Consider the following 18,495-nt stretch of genomic DNA (forward strand, 5'->3'; position numbering starts at 1 on the left):
TATGAATACCTCAACATGTAATTTTCCATCTTTGTTTGAAATAGCTGCTTTTTGGATCCGGTTGTGGGGCCTGAACTCTGGGCCTGGGCACTGTCCCTCAGCTCTTCAGCTCAAGGCTAGCACTCTACCACTTGAGCCACAGCGCCACTTCCGGCTTTTTAAAAAATTTTTTTCTTCTTATGTGGTGCTGAGGAATCGAACCCAGGGCCTCATGCATGCAAGGCAAGAGCTCTACCACTGACCCACCTTCCCAGCCCGAAATAGCTGCTTTTAATCTTTTTCTTTCTCTCCTTCCTCTTTTCCATCCTTCTCTATTTTCTCTCACTTTTTCTCCCCTCCCTCCCTTCCTCCCTCCTTCTTTCCTTCCAGCACATGACAATGAATTCATTAACTGCTAATACAGCTTGTGATCTTTGTCCTGGTTTGTGCCAAAGTATTGGTTCTATCAGTGCAAAATAAACTGCAGAGCTGTTAAAAGACAGATGATATATTCCTTTTCCTTTTTTTTTTTTTTGCCATAATTACAACATTCCACCAAAAAATAAAGGTAAACTATGTAGCTAAGAAGCCTAGCTCCATCCCAATACAGAAAACAATCTCTTAAAAATGGGATAGAAGATCATCGTAAGTATCAACTCATTCATAAACAGCAGTCATCTAGCTCTTGGGAGTTAGGTACCTTGAGAGTATAGAGAGGCCAGAAATGACAAAATGCTCAAAGAGCTCCAGTTAGTAAGGGAGGCAAAGTATAACAAAAACAGCCAGAATGAAGATGATGGTATGGTGGTTCTGACATTTCCAAAAGAGGTGTCTAAATGACGGAGATTTATTAGACTGGGCATGGATAGGAGAGGAGAGGAAGTATGCTAGGAAGCCATCTAGGAAATGTATGTGGTAGCTTTGAAAGATGAATGAGGCTTTGGTGGACATGGGATGAGAGAACAAAACTCCAGAAAGAAGAGTTCAGAACAGTGCATTTGATTATGTGATTTAGTGTAGTTTGCCAGAGCAACTGCTAAGGTGCATGAGAAAAACTGAGAGTTCTTAAGAAGGAATAGAATTCGGGTCTATTCATAAGCCCTTTTAGGAGCAGAATACACAGTAGTGGAAATGGTGTTTCAGGGGATAGTGGGCCCAGCTGGATGAGAGCCAGGTTTTGAACTGCAATGACTAGATATAAGGAAAGAACAGAGATGGATGGAGAATGTAGGAAGAAAATCAGCAGTGAAGGACAAGTTGTGGCTAGACACTTTTCTAGCATGCACAAAGCCCTGTGTTTTATTCCCAGGGTACACAAAAAATGATAGTTGGCAGAGACACTAATTTCAAGAACCAGATAAATACGGATGAAATAAACAGACTTAAGACTTACAAACTACAACTGAACAACAGAGAAATGTGTTTATGAGGACAAAGTAAAGGAGCAGCAAATACCACTTGATGATTAGATTTTTTTAAAATCCAAGTGGCAACTGACTGATTAAAAAACAATTACCTTGTAATTTATCGTATATTTGCTCCTAATTCCAAGAATTGAACTGCTGCTAAAGCTAAATGTGTACCTTTTCTGCCTTTTTGTCAGAAATGTCCTGCTTTTCCAGAACAGCCATGCTCTCCTTCAGGTTCTTCACGATGTCTGCTGGAGATTTGTGAGACTTGCCAAATGGGAACGGCATGACGGCAGTGACAGAGGCCTCTGCCGCGCTCTGCCTGCTTGACCTGCAATGCAGAACAGACTGATGTGAGAGTGGGCCAAGAGAACACACTTTTTCAATCCTAATCTGGGAAGAAAAACAGCACTAAAGATAGCCACTGTACATCATTCATGTACTTTCTTCATCAGCAGTAACTGGGATGCTCACTGATACTTGTAATTTTCTTATTTTTTTCAGTGCCAGTACTGGGACTTGAACTCAGGGCCTAGGTACTGTCCTTTTAACTTTTTTGCTCAAGGCTAGCACTCTACCACTTGAGCCACAGCTCCACTTCCAGGTTTTGGTTAATTAGTGGTAAAGAGTCATATAGGCTTTCCTGCCTGGGTTGGCTTTGAACCATGATCCTCAGATCTCAGCCTCCTGAGTAGCTAGAATTATAGGCATGAGCCACTGGCACCCAATTTTACTTTTCAAAATGTTATTTTCTTTTCAAAGCCTCAGCTCTCCTGACCACTATTTGAGGAGAAATGTGCGATGCTGCTGGTGCAGGTAGCAGTAGCCACCACACACAGGGCAAGAATTCATGTCACAGAGTGATTTCCAACAAGCCCCTGAGGGACAGTGCTGCTCCCATTTCAGGTGAAGGTTGAGAATCAGGCTCAAATGCTGCAGGGTAAAACAAGCTCAGGTCTGTCTCAATCTTAATCCTAAATGTCCTTAATCACCATGCTGTACCTCCAATTAAAAGGTGCCTCTTTCTACTGTTCAGAGTAAGGCAGACAGCCAGGGAAGGAGCCCAGCCAAACAGCACCAGGAGCCAGGGGGTGGCACTGAGCATACCCACCCTCCTCTTCACACACCAGTGTCCCAGAGCTGCAAAGGACCAGGACCCCATGAGGGTACCTTGGACAAGTCTCTCAGCAGATCCTCAAGGCTGTTTTGTCAGCTTGGATATGACCACTTCCTATGAAGAATTCACTGGATAAATCTCTAGTACCAGAAACTTCCAAAAACTTAATTTTTTTTTTTCTGGGGGTAGAAACCACCACTTCTACAACAACGTTAATTATCCAAAGGAGAACCTACAGCTATTCTGAGAAGCCACAATGAACAACTGAAATTAACAGGACAAATGATGGAAAAATGCCTTGGGAACATGATGGAAACTACAATTTCTTTTAATAAACAAAGTAAAAGAAGTTAGTCAAGAGACAAAAAACTTTGTACCAAATACAAAAAGAGCCAGGTGCTGGTGGCTCATGCCTAGCTACTCAGGAGGCTGAGATCTGAGGATGGCTGCCCAAAGCCAGCCCTGGCAGGAATGTCTGTGAGATTGTTATCTCCAATTACCGTGCGTGCACGCACGCGCGCGCAAACACACACACACAGCCAGAAGTGGAGCTTGTGGCTCAAGTGGTAGAGCACAAAAGCACAGGAACAGTGCCCAGACCCTGAGTTAAAGCCCCAGGTCTGACGAGAGAGAGAGAGAGGAAGGGGGTGGGGAACATTTGCAGAAGAACCTTACAGATCACTACATGGTTTCAAGCCAAATTCCAAGTGCATTTCTACTGTACCAGGTGCCTCCTACCTCCCACCCCTGCACCAAAGTAGGGAGGGAAGGTGTCAGCTACTCCAATCCTACTTTTGACTTTCCCCCAGTATAGACATAAATATCTCCATTGCATATCATTTTTACTTTGCCTAAAATTTCATGTGGAGAAAAAACTTGTTTTTTCTCCCCGAAGTTTGAAATAGAGGAAAATTTATGTTTATAAAGAACCAATGCTTAAGGGAAAAGAACATGAAAATACAATGTTGAGCTTATACTAAAATCTTAAGTATGCTATTTTCAACATGTTTTAATATAATGTGTTATGATCAGTGTGTCTATTCCCAAACATCACCTACCTCAGCTCTGTCAACTTATAAATCCTTTTCTCCTCAAACTAAAACCGTGTCTCCATTGGCCAAAAAGAAACAGCTTAGCACATGTCCTTCTCGAAGTTCAAAGATGCTTTAAGTCCACAGACAAATGTATTTCCATGACAAGAAATTTGGCTAGCAGAGTCTCCCCAAGTAGCTGTTATATTACCTAATTATGTGGCTTGCTGGCATGTTAAGTCCTGAATCATTCTTTTTCATCTTTTTTTTTTTAAACCCTTTTTTGGGAGGAGGAGGAACACGTAACTCTCACATAAGTATCACAGGCCACATTCACAGTAAGTTCTCTGAAGACATTATCTTTCCTATCTGTAACTCTACAAATAGGAGCAGTGACACTGTGTATGTCAGTGTTGGGTGGAGGGCTGGAATGTTTAATGGTATTTTGCAGGATGTGTTATGGTGCTATGCAACAGAGATATTTTCAGCTCTGGCTCCATGGTGGAAGAGGTGACTTTCCAGGAGAAAGGAGGTTTAAAATGCCCTACCACTCATCAAACATTGGCCACAACAGAAAGCAGTGGCCAAAGAGAACATGTACATAAAAGGCTTCTGTGAGGGAAAGGGAAGGTATGACAGTTATTCCCCTTAATATATAAACTAATAACATGAATCCCAAACAAGAAGTAGACCGTCCTCAGCAGGATCTCATCACATCATGATCCACTCTATACTTTGTATATCCTTTAATAATCTAGTGTTTTAAAAGAGTAAGTAAAGGCATATAGCTCTTGTTTATTCATTTATTTTATTTATTTATTGTCAGTCTTGGGGCTTGAACTCTGGGCCTGGGTGCTATCCCTCAGCTCATCAGCTCAAAGCTAGTGCTCTACCACTTGAGCCACAGCACCACTTCCGGTTTTCTGGTGGTGAATTAGAGATGAGTCTCACAGACTTTCCTGCCTGGGCTGGCTTCAAACCTTGATCCTCAGATCTCAGCCTCCTGAGTAGCTAGGATTAGTAGCCACTGATGCCCGGCTAGCTCTTATTTTTAAAGTATAGTGATTCTCCACAAATTCTTTTATTTCATTTATATCCTCAGATTCACCCTTAAACACAAGGAAACTACTCAAGATTTGGAAGGCAGGGGGGTTGAGATAGGGTCTCACAAACTGTTTTGCCCAGGCTGGTCTCCACCTGTGATCCTCCTGCTCTTGGCCTCCTGAGTAGCTAGGATTATGACTGTTAGCCACAAGTATGTACCATCAAGAAATAAAGTTCCTAAACATGTTAGAATAGTGTGCAAAGAACCATTAAGCACCGATTCTATGTTGCTAAATTTCCAGAACACAAGAAAACTAGAGCAGCTGAGGCAGAAACTATTGTGCCAATGTACTTTATCTCACAAGCACTATTGTGAAATCATGTGTCATCTGAGCATATTCATTAAAGATGGGGGGAGGGGGATACATGCTGAAACATGAGTTAGCCAAATGAGTTTGCTGTACACTGGTGGCTCACACCTGTAATCCCACCTACCCAGGAGGCTGAGACCTTAGGATCAAGGTTCGAGCCAGCCCAGGCAGGAAAAAGTCCGTGAGACACTTATCTCCAATAAACCACCAGAAAATCAGAATTAGCACTGTGGCTCCAAGTAGTAGAGTACTAGCCTTGAGCAAAAGAGGGCTAACTTAATGTATCACTTTTATATTCAAATAAACACTTGCAGCCCAGCTGAGTCTGTGAGAGGAACCCCTTAGACGTAGCCTTTACCCAGTACTCATGCATGGCTTGACTTTCCACTAGTTGCTTTCTTCTCTCAACAAATTTTCTTTCTGTATCTATTTATCTTTCTGTTTTTCATTTCAACAACTCAGGGTTAGTCCAATATGGACAAGCTTCAAGACTCCACCTGTGAGGCGCAGTGCCTCTCATCATACAAAATCGTATTTATCAAAATGAATTCTGGGAAACAAACAAGTTTTCTTTTTTTTCTTTTTGTATTGTTTGCTCAGTATCTGTGGTTGGGAAGGTAAGGGGGAACACAGAAATGGAGGGACAAGGGGTGAACAAATGCAGCAGTGGTACTTACTAGACACTATGTTGAAAATGAACTATACAACTTGTGAGTGGGGACAGGAGGGAAAAACTGGGAGGTGAGGGAAGGGGTGACACTGTCCACAAAGAAATGTACTCTTTACCCAACTTATGTAACCGCAACCCTTCTGTATATCACCTTTATAATAGCAATGTTAGGAAACTAAGTCATGAGTGTTAAGAGAAATCAAGCAGATGAAAGGTGAGAAAGAAGGCAGGGACCTCAACAGACCAGAACAGGCTTTAAATAGTGCTGCAGAGGGACTTCATGTAACACAGAGCAGGATAGAGAAAGAGCAGGAATAAGGATGGGGTAGGGGGTTAGGTTTTTATACATTCAAGGGTGAGATCTTCTTTGGAATTTCTTTGTCCTGTCCTGTTGGGGACTGACTTATGATGCAAACTGTCTGTACTGAAGTTTTACGGTAGGGCTAACCTTCTTCTGCCAACAGTCCTATACTTTCAGATCAGGTCAGGGTAAAGTTTACCTGAGAACCAGGAGGGGGTCTCCAGAGAAGGGTGGTCAGTGGGCCGCGGGAGCACCACAGAGTTATGAAGACAAAGCAGATTCCCATCAGACAATATAAAAGAATAACTTCCATCCTGTCTCCTTGCCTTCTATTAGCTCTAGTTGGTCTCATCTATGGCTTCAACAATCTAAACTCCAGCTTAGCCCTAACTGATTAGTCTACTTTCTATAGATGGCAACCTGGAAATCTCTCATCCATGTCCTGTTTCTATTTTTAAGGTTCCCCTTCACACTGAATGGATCCACTGTTCACTTAGGCACAAAACTAGACTGTGACAACAGACTCCATTTGGATTAAGTGTCTCTTATATAATTAGTCCATCATTTTAGCAAATTCTATTTTGTAATTATCTGTCTCTGCAGACATCAAGATGTAAACTCACAGTTCTCTACCTAGGCCAGATGTTGTTAATGGAGTCACCTCCACAGACTGCTACAATCTGAATACCCGCCCAAATTCACACACTAGAACTTAATCCCAATGTGTATGTGGGGGGAGGGGGCTTAACAGGAGGTGTGTGGATCATGAGTATGAAGCGCTCAATAACTGATTAATGTGGCTCATTCAACTCTCTTCTCCCACATGAGGGTTCAGAGTTCATTTCTTTTTGGTCTTCCATTTCCCATCATGTGAGAATATAGACCTCACCAGATACAAGCACCCTAATTTTGGATGTAACTTTCAGAACAGTAACAAATAAATTTGTATTCTTTATATGCTACCCAGTCTCAGGTAGTCTGTTACAGTAGAATAAATAAGTCATGTTCTGGAAAACATGGGGCATTTGACGACCACTGAAACCATCATAATCATCATTGGGACAAGAAAAAAAAAGAAGCATTACTTTTCATGCTGGTGATCCCATTAAGTGACTCTTTCTGGTAGTTTCCATATCCTTGGGGTGGAGTGGGGTAAGTCAAAATGAGTCTATCTGTTCCTGCATCCAAGTCCATTACTGAGAGGAAAACTTGTAGCTAAAAAAAGTTATACTGTTCACTCTGAAAAATTCAAGCATTAAAGCATTATATAAGATAGAAACTGAAGTATTATCTGCCAAGCCTATAGAGATACTATTAATGGACTGGCACATTCTCCATTTTATTTTATATTTGTAGGTTTTACACAGGAATGTACTCTCTTCTCCCACACAGATGGAGAGCAGATGATGTTAGAACTGGTCAACTCTATCTTACAAAAAACAAAGGTTTGAAATCATTGTTCTGTTCCATTAATATTCCTAAGGGCAGAAAGTTCCACCCCAAGAAGTATAGAGAACATACAGAAGAGACATGGGAAACCACAAGGCCACAGCACTGAAGTTAAAGCTGCTAGGTACTGCCCATCTTGGACCATCTGACTGCTTCTGGCATACCCTTTCACTTATGTACACATATGGACAAGTAGCAAATGGCTCATAAACCAGTCATCAGAACACATTCAATCACTGAATACTGTGTATATACTATATGCCATAATTGAAGGCATCAAGAGTGCCTGCTTTTGAGACAACATTCTGGTGTGTATGTATGTGGGCGTGTGTTTAGAAACAAGAATGAAAAACTGCCGAATGACAACACATTCCTAGACAGCTGAGTTCATAAGTCTACACTAACATATGTGTTAGATCTGACTCATAAATTTGGTGGTCAAGAGCAAAAAAGTACACAGAAAGAACCTACACACATATGACTGTTGTACAAAGGAGCTATGAAAGCACTTAATTATGAAGTCATGGAAAATGTGAAATCTAGTAATATAATATGAATGCTTTTTTTAAGAGCACTGGCTCTAAAACCTACCTGATTCCAGGCTTCGTGACTTAATTCACAAAATTACTGAATACATACAGATACTATGTTAAGTTCTAGATTATCAGTTTGGTAATACAGGGCAATTACAGAAAGCACAGTAGTTAATTACATGGGGTTTAAAGACAGCCTGAGTTCAAATCTGACTTTATCAAGCCTTAACTAACTTAGATTTCTAAGCCCCTTTCCTCATTTCTGAAATGAGAAAACAGCTACCGCACAATGTGAATCAACTAAAATACTAAAATATGTGTTTGAAGTATTAGCACAGCACCTGAACATGGGAAAATCTGAACAGCAGGAGATAGTTTTTGTTCCCCTTGGACTCTCAAGTCTGATTGGCAGCCTCAGAGGTAAGATCATGTGCACCTATTAGTAAGACCCTGTCTCAAAAAAAAAAAAAATCAAAGCAATATGACTCATGACTACTACTTACAGAACCAAAATATGGAGATAAGGTATTTACTTATACAGACTGGATAGCAATATAAAATGGAATAATATGAATGGCCTATCCTGTAAGCCTGCATCTAAAGGCCTTGGCTCAGTTTTTGGATGGGAGGCAAACCCTTCTTAGCTGCAAATAAGATGTGATGACTCAGCACTGTTATAATAAACCATGAGTAGCTTTAAGCAGCAGTCGAATCCTTGGCTAATTACAATGCCACCAAATACATAGCTCTAAATCAATTAGGTCAAAACCAAGGGCTCAAAAGCATATAAAACACTGGATGGAGCTTTTTGTTTTTTGGTACTGACATTGGGACTTGAACTCAGAGCCTGTGTGCCCTCCTCAGGCTTTTTTGCTCAGGGCTAGTATTCCACCCTTGAGTTACAGCTCCACATTTGGCTTTTTGGTGGTTAAGTGGAGATAATAAAAGTCTCGTGGGGGACTGGGAAAGTGGCTCAGTGGTAAAGCACTTGCCTTGCATGCCTGAGGTCCTGGGTTCGATTACTCAGCACCACATAAGCAAAAAGAAACAAGTCGGAAGTGGCGCTGTGGCTCAAGTGGTAGAGCATTAGCCTTGAGCTGAAGAGCTGAGGGACAGCATTCAGGCCCCACGACTGGACTCCCCTCCCCCACCCCCCCAAAAAAAGAGTCTCATGGATGGGGTTGGAGGCATGGCTCAGCTGGAAGAGTGCTAGCCACTAAGCAGAAGATCAGATGCCCAGTTTGAGTTTTGGATTCTCATGGACTGACTGGGCTGGCTTAGAAACCACAATCCTCAGATCTCAGCCTCTTGAGTAACTAGAATTACAGGTGTGAGCTACAAGTGCCTGGCTTGGAGTGTACTTTGACTTTCAAGGGCCAATGCTATTCAAAAGGAGAATACAGAAATTCTCTTGTCGCCACCCAGATGGTAGACAAGATGGCTGCAGTGGCAGTAGTACCAGCAGATCTCTTGGGTGTAGCTTAAAAATCACTGTCACTGCCGGGCGCTGGTGGCTCACGCCTGTAATCCTAGCTACTCAGGAGGCTGAGATCTGAGGATCTCGGTTCAAAGCCAGCCCGGGCAGGAGAGACCTTGAGACTCCTATCTCCAATAAACCACCAGAAAACCGGAAGTGGCGCTGTAGCTCAAGTGGTAGAGCGCTCGCCTTGAGCTGAAGAGCTGAGGGATAGCTCCCAGGCCCAGAGTTCAAGCCCCACGACCGACAAAAAAAAAAAAAAAAAAATCACTGTCACTTCTCTATTCAATCTCCATCCCTACCCCAAACGTCCCCAGTTCATAAGCAGAACCTGAATTCCTGACAAAGCCTACATAGCTCTTGTGATCTATTACTGTGTCTCATCTTACTCACTCTGGACCAGGCCTAAGTATATTCCCCATACAGTAAGTACAAGGGAGAGCTCTTAGCCCAACCCACTCTCCTTACTTTACTGATACTTTTGCTAAAATGATACCCAATATACAAGTCCTAGAGCTGAGAGTGGTGGGACAGGCTTGTAACCCCAGCTCTTGCGAAGAGGAAGACAGGAGGATCAAAAGTCCAAGGCTAGCCTGATTAACAGCAAAGCCCTGCCTCAAAAACAAACAATCCAAGAGTATGAGTAGCTTGCTCTCTCTCTTTCTCTCTCTCTCTCTCTCTCTCTCTCACACACACACACACACACACACACACACACGCACGCACGCCTTCCCTGACCACTGTCTCCAACTCTCGTTTTCTTTTCCTGCTTCAATCTCTCCCAGCACAAACAACCTGACCTATATTGAGTGGTTTCCCTTCCCTATTCATGTAAGCCTCAAGAAAATAAAAACTTTGCTGGCATCATTCCTTTGCTATCGTATTCCTAAAGAGTATAAGAATGTGTGACAAACATACACCATTTTTAAAAATTTATTTTGACCCTCAGAGAAATAGATGGGTATTCTTTTGACTCTCTTCATTGCTAAGAGTTATTTTTGTTTATTGATAAGTAAAAAATGGCTCAAAAGTATTAGATGATATGTTCAAATAGCACAAAGTTAGTAAAATGCAAGATAAATTTGAAGAAATTTCAAACCAGATGTTTAACAGCTTTAATGTAGTGTTTAATGTAGTTTTTCAGTGTCGTTTACATTACAGCAAATATATTCACTATGTATGAGTAACCATAAATATATTCCTTACTTGCAATCCCAACTCTACTAATGTATGCTAACAGATGTTTCTTTAAGATGGATATACAAAGATGGCTACAGAATAATTCTTTAAAGGAAAACGACCAGAATCTTTAGATAATATAGCCAAACACTGCAAAGTCTGCCATTAATGACAACCTTTCTATGCAGTATGAATATCAGTATGAACATCCTACATGGCTGGGATGGGTATAGACGCCTCCCTCAGACCCTGTTACGTCTCTGGACTATGCACAGGTCTCACCAAGCACACAGCCCTTTGAGAGAATGGTATTTTCACTAAAGTTCCTTTAAGTATGTGCCTATTTTCTCAAAATGTTTTAAAAGAAAGATGAAAAGATTTCAAACTTTTTTTTCATATTTTAGAGGACAAATGAGACCATTGTTAGTGAAACATTTTCCATGATCTGAAAGTTAAACATGGACCTGTTACTATGTCATGAACATGATTCCATTTTTGTATTCTAAAGCAATAAATAATTCTGTTAACCTATCTTTAATAGTACTCTCAGAAGTTTAAGTGTTTAAAAATATTTTAAGTTAATAAGTCTTTGCTCTGAATAAATTAGCACAATGAGAACAACTTAATGAAAAGGGCTCACTAATCATAATGTTTAGATGTGTCTGTGATCCTCTAAAAAGGTTTCTGTTACTCATTAAAAAGTTCCAGAATGAGGAATGTCAAATTATGAATAGTTAAGGAATATTGTAATGGTAAAGTAAATTCCTTACAAACAACAAAACAGCATATATATGCTTATAGCATATATATATTTATAGGAGAGAAGGCTTTGCTTTAGTAGGTAATTTCTTTTTAGAAGTTATTTTACAACGATACATATTTGGGGGGGGGGGGTTTGGTTGTGGGGCTTGAACTCAAGGCCTGGATGCTGTCCTGAGTCTCTTTGTGCTCAAGCCACAGCACCACTTCTGGTTTCTGAGTGGTTAATTGGAGGTTAAGAGTCTCACAGGGACTTTTCTGCTTGGGCTGACTTCCAATCATGATTCTCAGATCTCAGATTCCGGAGTAGCTAGGATTACAGGCATGAGCCACTGGTGCCAGCTTTACAAAGATTTTTTTAAAAATAGAAAGCTGTGTGTTAACTTTATAAACAGAAACCTCTCAAATCCTGAGAATCATACTACTGTCATATTACTGTCAAGTTTTGCTTTAGTCAAGTCTGGGTAACATGCAGTCACGGATTTCAAAGGCAAAAGTTACAGTAAATACAATAAAATCTTTCAAGCTGCCTTAAATCCTTTTCTAGAACAAGGTAAGGCATGTATAAACATCCACTGAAACAGTTCTTGATTTACTTAAAGGTGTGGTTGGAAGTACTTAACCAAACTTAGCATAATTAACTCTCAGCAAAATTGTAATGTGTTGGTAGGGGTGACACTGATCCAGATGCACTGTACTCATAAACTGATGTGCTGATTAAACTCCTTTGTACAACTAGTTAAAGACAGTAAAAAATTAAAAACAAAAACAAGTGCTCCCTCCAAAATGTGACTTCATTCCAATAGTCTCATAGACATACAGGCATGCACATGTATAAGCATGTGCACATGTGCGTGCGTGTGCATGCGCGTGTATACATGCGCGTGCGTGCACACACACACACAATTTCTGACTTCTGCTCACTGTATAGTATGTTTTTTATGTCCCAGATGGATAATGCTCCTACTGTACTTTACTTTTGTTGTTGGGTATACTTTTTCTGTTTTTGGTGCTTGTTTAGGCAAGTACACTACCCACCTGAGCCACTCTTCTTAGCCTCTTTCTGCTTTAGTTTTTTTTTTTCAAGTAGTGTCTCAGGTTTTTGCTGAAGAACTGTGATCTTTCTATGAATGACCTTCTACATAATTAGGGCCACATTCATGTGCCTTCATACTTGGCATATTGTTTGAGATGGGGTTTCATTCATTTTTTGTGTGTGTGGTCTAGCTTAAATCCTTTGGATCTCCACCTCCCAGGTAACTGGGATTACAGGCATGAACCACTGTCATTATACCCAGCCCAGGAATATACTTCTTAATGAGTTTCTTCTAGTCGTAACTAGATGAATATCCATTTCTAATCAGCTTAAAATATTGAGTAAAAAATATTAAAGTATATGTTCATGTTTCAATTATCTGAATATAGTTTACCAAAACTTGGCAATATTTTAAATCAGTAACAACACAAAATACCTTTACTACTATACTTTTTTTTTTTTTGGTCAGTCATGGGGCTGAACTCTGGGCCTGGGCAATGTCCCTCAGCGCTATGCTAGCATCCTACCACTTGAGCCACAGCACCACTTCTGGCTTTTTTCTACATATGTGGTACTGAGGAATTGAACCCAGGGCCTCATGCATGTGAGGCAAGCACTCTACCACTGAGCCGACAACCCAGATCCATTTTTTTTCTTTCAGTATTAAAAAAAAAATTTTGTTTAATAAAGGTGATGGGGGGTGGTTTACAGTTTCTTAAATACGGTAATGAGCAATTCTGTTTTTAAACACTATTACCCCCCTCTCTCATTTTCTCCTGCTTACTACTATCTTTTAAATGAACTACAAAATTAATTATACTTTTTTCAGAGTTGAAACTGTTAGATTAATGCAGTTTTTTTCTGAGTCAACATAGGGTCATCTCATTACTTTTACAAAGCACAGACTTAAAAAAAAAAAACGATTTCAGCAGAAAGCTTATGAGGTCACAGGCTCTGAGTCCCCCCACCCCCCCACCCCCCACTTCCTTTCCTTTTTGGTGTTTTTGTTTTCTGGTTTTGACCAGGGTCTTACTTTGTATCACAGGCAGGCTTGAAATTTTCTGTCTTTCAGCTTTTGCCTCCCAAGTTCTGGGATTACAGTGGTACACCACTACACTCAGCTTTGGGTCTTATTTCTAATGAATTAGTATATCCTTTCCTTTTCCTGTAGGTCTACCTACTCAGCTTTACTTAGTCTTGTGATAGCAACGCAGTTATCCTTTGAAGTCAAATAAAGTAAGGGAAAAGAATTTGCAATTCCTTGTCTTCCATTTACTAACCAGGCCCTCTGACTCAGAAGTCACAAAGTCAGCTTCCTCATTTTATAGAAGCTGAGGAAATGAGGGCAGGGTGTGGTGGTCCAGCTACCCACAAGGCTGTGAGACCGGTAGATCTGGTTCAAAGCCACTCCAGGCAAAAATTATCAAGACCCCATTTGAGAAACAAACTAAGAAATGGCAAAAGGACTCAGTGTGTGACTCCAGAGGCAGAGTGCTGGTAGCAAACACAAGGCCCTAAGGCCAATCCCTCCTACTGGAAAAAACATTTTTTTGAGGAAGATTCCTGACAGGACCACTTTAGAAATCCAGTTAGTCCTAGGGAATGGCTAAGCAAAGGGTCCTTTTGGTCTCTGAAAGACCACACAATGTTATTTGCAAATATCAGATACCAGAGTAAATGAAGCTAAAGATGGTCTGGGACTCAGACAAGGCAACAATCTAAGCAGAGATTCCCTCCACATCTATCATCTAACAAAATGTGAGGGTCAAAACATCCTGAAGAATCACACCTCAGAGCAAAAGCTTACGCCAATTTGCATGTGGTAGCCATTTACTTGGCGACTAATCAATACCAGATTACTAATCCTTGATTTTTGTCAATATGACCAATTTAAAAATGCTATCTTAAAAAAAAATTTCCCTCCTTTTTATCCCTCTGATCAATTCTTTTGGTTTTATCGCTAGCATTCACTGGATAATAATGATTGCATTTTCAATTTTATCTTCTTACTAAGATTGTTTGTAAAACTCTACTAACTATTAGTCTACTGAATTTGGAGCCTCATGAATCTGTGGGATCTTAAACATGCTATTCTTAATCTGTGTGCATGGAGTTGAACTCCGGGCCTCAAGCTTGTGTGGCTTTTTCACTCACAGCTGGTACTCTACCACTTGAGCCATACTTGTAGTTCTGATTTGTGGGATACTGTACAATCACATTATCCCTCTGGCTTTCCTTCCTTCCTTTTTTTTTTTTTTTTTTTTAATGTTTTCCTAGTTTACCATTTGTATTTCAACAATTGGCATGTAATGTACAGATTTTTAGTTTTTTAGAGCTTTATCAATCTTTTAAAATAATTTTGAACTTCGTACTAGGCTTACAACAGTACCTTGAATATAAATGCAATATTTTATCTTTACAGATATCAAGCATCTATAATTAGTGTTATCTTTTTCAAAATGTCTCATCAGAGGGGCTGGGAATGTGGCTTAGTGGTAGAGTACTTGTCTAGCATTCGTGAAGCCCTGGGTTTGATTCCTTCAAATTGAAAATAAACAGAAAAAGCCAAAGTGGCACTGTGGCTCAAATGGTAGAGTGCTAGCCTTGAAAAAAGCAGCTCAGTGACAGTGCTCAGGCCCTGAGTTCAAGCCCCAGGACTGACAAAAAAAAATCATCTCATTATACTATCTAGTTTCAGGAGTTGTTGCTTTCACTACAGCACTGCTTAGCTGTGGGCAGAAAAAAACCAACAAGAAACCCACTGTGATACATTCAGGAGTCTATTTCCCCAGTTAATCACCATCTCATTAACCTGGTGTTGAGATGCAGAAACGCACAGTATAATCACTGCATATGGCAACTCCCCTGAATACATATTAAGCAACTTTATTTAAATTTTATTTTATTTTTAAAAATCATAGGCCTGGGATTTAAGGACATTTAAAAACTGGAAGAGGCATTCCTTTTAGAAATGGACCCAATAATGTGAAACAGAATTCCCATTCCTTACATCATCTTAGTCTCAGCCAAAGGAAAATGCTAGAACTTGAAGTTGACAAAATGTGCCATCAAAGTTTGGGCAACCATTTTAGTTAGGAATATTCTGAACTTTCAACCCTAAGCATGGAGGCAGGCAAGACTGGGTAAACACAGTGAAGAAGGAAATCAGAGCACTCCGCTGAACAGTTTGATCAGACATGTTGCTATCTACAGTAAGTATATCCCCACAGCAGCTTGTGAGGTGTCTGAAGCAAAAATCATTCAGTTAGACTTAATCAGCAACTACATTTAGCAGAGCAGGCAATCAAATGCCTATAGTTAGTTCATCGGCTGAAGTTCTGTTACAGAGCTGATGAACACAGAGGGAAACTCAATCAGAAGATCCCTTCGTTTAACTCCAGGCATCCCAGTTTGTCACTGCCCTTCAGAGTGTGATGCTCCAAACTGGATCCCAAAGTACATCTATGATGGGCAGCCAAGATTAGCTATAAATGTACTCTTAAGCAACATTAATAGGTTCAACAGTCACACTACACAGCTAATATACTTTCTGGTGAGTAGTTTAGTGGAACCCAGTCTTTCCTACGTGTTTACTTATTTACTACTGCATTTTGAGACACACCTACAGGACTGAACAATTATTTCTATTAAATTCCTTCTGACCTGCATTCACTATACGGTGCATTATTAGCTTCCCCTACCAGAGTCCTGTCAATTATAAACTTGATTGGCAAATCATACAGGTCTTCCTTTACTCCCTGTTAAAAGCACAAATAGGTCAGAGAGGACACAATATTGGGTCTTTCCAATGAAAGCCTACCATCAATCTCTTTTATGTACAGCCACTCAAATTCCCTAAAGCTACCAGGACTCTTACTTGAATACTAATAGTGGCTTACAGATTCATCCAGTAAAAAGCAAGTAAGTGATCACTAGGCAGCACTACTTTCCTACCCCCCCTAAATTGATATCTTAACCCCAACAGGACAGGACCTGAAGTTAGTAAGATTTAAAATCAATCAGCTTTTCATTAATGACAGATAACTCCTTCACTAATGACAGATAGACAGATATTATGTATGTGTGTGTATGTATGCATGTGTGTGTGCATGTGTACATTTGTGCCAATTCTGGAGCTTGAACACAACATGGCCTGGGCACTGTCCTTCAGCTTTTATGCTTAAGGCTAGTACTCTATCACTTGAGCCACAGATCCACCTCCAGCTTTTTGGATTAACTGGAGATAAAAGTCTCATGGACTTTCCAGCCCCAGCTGGCTTCAAACTTCAATCCTTAGATCACAACCTCCTGAGTTACTAGGATTACAGGTCTGAGCTACCAGTGCTATCTTACTCATAATTCATAAACTCTTTAATTGTTACAAAATAAAAAGATAGTGCCACTATTTAAGTATAGTTATATATTACAAAGCATTACTTATAAACATCTGTAATACATGACAAACTGGTTCCTCTGCTCTCATCAATACTGACCTGACATTTTTAGTTCTATCTATAATGATTTATTCACTGTTATACTAAGGAATTAAGTTGTATTATCATATTTTTAAAATTACTTTCAGAAAATGAAAACTCCAAATATTTCTAGGCAAAGCAGGAAAGGTTAACGAATGTCCATATTTTAAAACTGAGAAACCATAAATCTTCAGTGAAGTTATAAGCTACTTTTCTTTTGGTTAAATTTATTACTCATTTAGCCACAAGATGTGCAAATAAAGTCCATATAATCAAACATCATGGCTCACCCACACTTTTGTAAATAAGAAAAGCAAACAGCCAATCCTGTTCTTAAAAAGAATGTCTAGTTCAAGACCTGAGCTGTAAATAGATGAGAAAATTGTAAACCAAGTTCAAATATGGTAAAACAAAACCACTTTTTAGAAAATTACTTTTGGATCAAAGAATTAACAAGGTATTAAAAATCACCTTTGGTGATTCTGAAAAGTTATACCTGAAAATGGTAAAATGACTTTTAGGTTTCTCTGCTTTTAGTCACTGTAATAAAGAGCTCTTGGGTGGGCGGGAGGGGGAATTCCTTTTAAAATTTATAACATTGAACTCACTTCTACAGATCAGATATAAACCTGGAAAATCATTCTCCTCAAGGCCTGAATACTACTATTTCTGTTCCTGGCCAAAAGCCCACAAAAGCAAAATCATGCCACAAACCTAGCCTAAGCTGAACCACCATAGTTGGAGATTTGAAGGTCTGTTCTCTTTTTAAACTGCTCAAAGGCTGCTGTATAGTGGGATTTAGTGTAAATAGATCTTTTCCAGCAGAAGTATTTGGAGTCACAGAATGCACAATTACATGGCCCTTTAGAGGACTATGTAGAACATTCTACCAATGTTATTCCTGAGAATTCTCCCAGCCAGTCAACAGACCCTCTCCAGCCTCCACATCAGCACAGCGACTGGACTATGAGGGGTTGACCCTGGCTTAATGAACATTGCTCAATGAAATAATATGGCTGAAAAACATTTAACTTGAGAGTTAATTATTGAACCTCAGTCATCAGAATGGTAAAATTTCTGATAAAAGCTAAAAAAAGGTCTCCATCACACTGCCAAAACTCAGCTCATGAACCAAGAGATAAGACCTTAATGAAACCAAGTGTAAGAAGACAGGACTCCACATGACTTATAAGCATACTACCAGACACTGAATGAAAAAAAACTCCAACAGGTTAACATTAACAAGTTTAGATCCACAGGCAGCCTGAACAACTTGAGCAACAGACACAGAGCTTCTTGAACTGTTTAGAGACTGAAAATGGCTCAAAGCCAGAAAAGCCAGAAAATGTATCATAACTAGCTGTATAGCTTTATGTAACAGACTGAAGGTGAGGAAACACAATTACTTTGTAATTTCTTCAAGCTCTCATAGGTAACAAAGTATCCAATGCAAAAGAAGGCAAACTAAGAAAAACTCCCTGTAAACCCAAGTGCTATTTTCAAAATAACCACAAGCCCTCTGTCCCTGCTCTAAGAGCATTCCTCTCTATGGAGTGGTACTTTTCAGGTAAGTGTTGACATGACAAAGTTAGACTGGGAAATTTACTAGTCAATCTGAAAGCAGTATCTAAAATACACAACAAAAGCATTTTTACATCCAAGGGA

At 40.0% G+C, this 18,495-nt stretch overlaps 1 protein-coding gene across 1 annotated transcript in view; it reads right to left on the bottom strand.

Moving 5' to 3' along the window:
• Cab39 (calcium binding protein 39) overlaps positions 1 to 18,495 on the bottom strand; it is an 80,455-nt gene that overhangs the window by 45,495 nt on the left and 16,465 nt on the right. Inside the window, exon 2 of the mRNA XM_042678986.1 lies at positions 1,563 to 1,719. Within this exon, the coding sequence (XP_042534920.1) occupies positions 1,563 to 1,676 (114 nt within the window). The 5' untranslated portion in view covers positions 1,677 to 1,719. The remainder of the gene's footprint in view (positions 1 to 1,562; positions 1,720 to 18,495) is intronic.

The sequence above is a fragment of the Dipodomys spectabilis genome, unplaced genomic scaffold (assembly GCF_019054845.1).
Source record: "Dipodomys spectabilis isolate Male_0828 unplaced genomic scaffold, ASM1905484v1 ptg000051l, whole genome shotgun sequence".
In the NCBI taxonomy this organism is placed as follows: Eukaryota; Metazoa; Chordata; class Mammalia; order Rodentia; family Heteromyidae; genus Dipodomys; species Dipodomys spectabilis.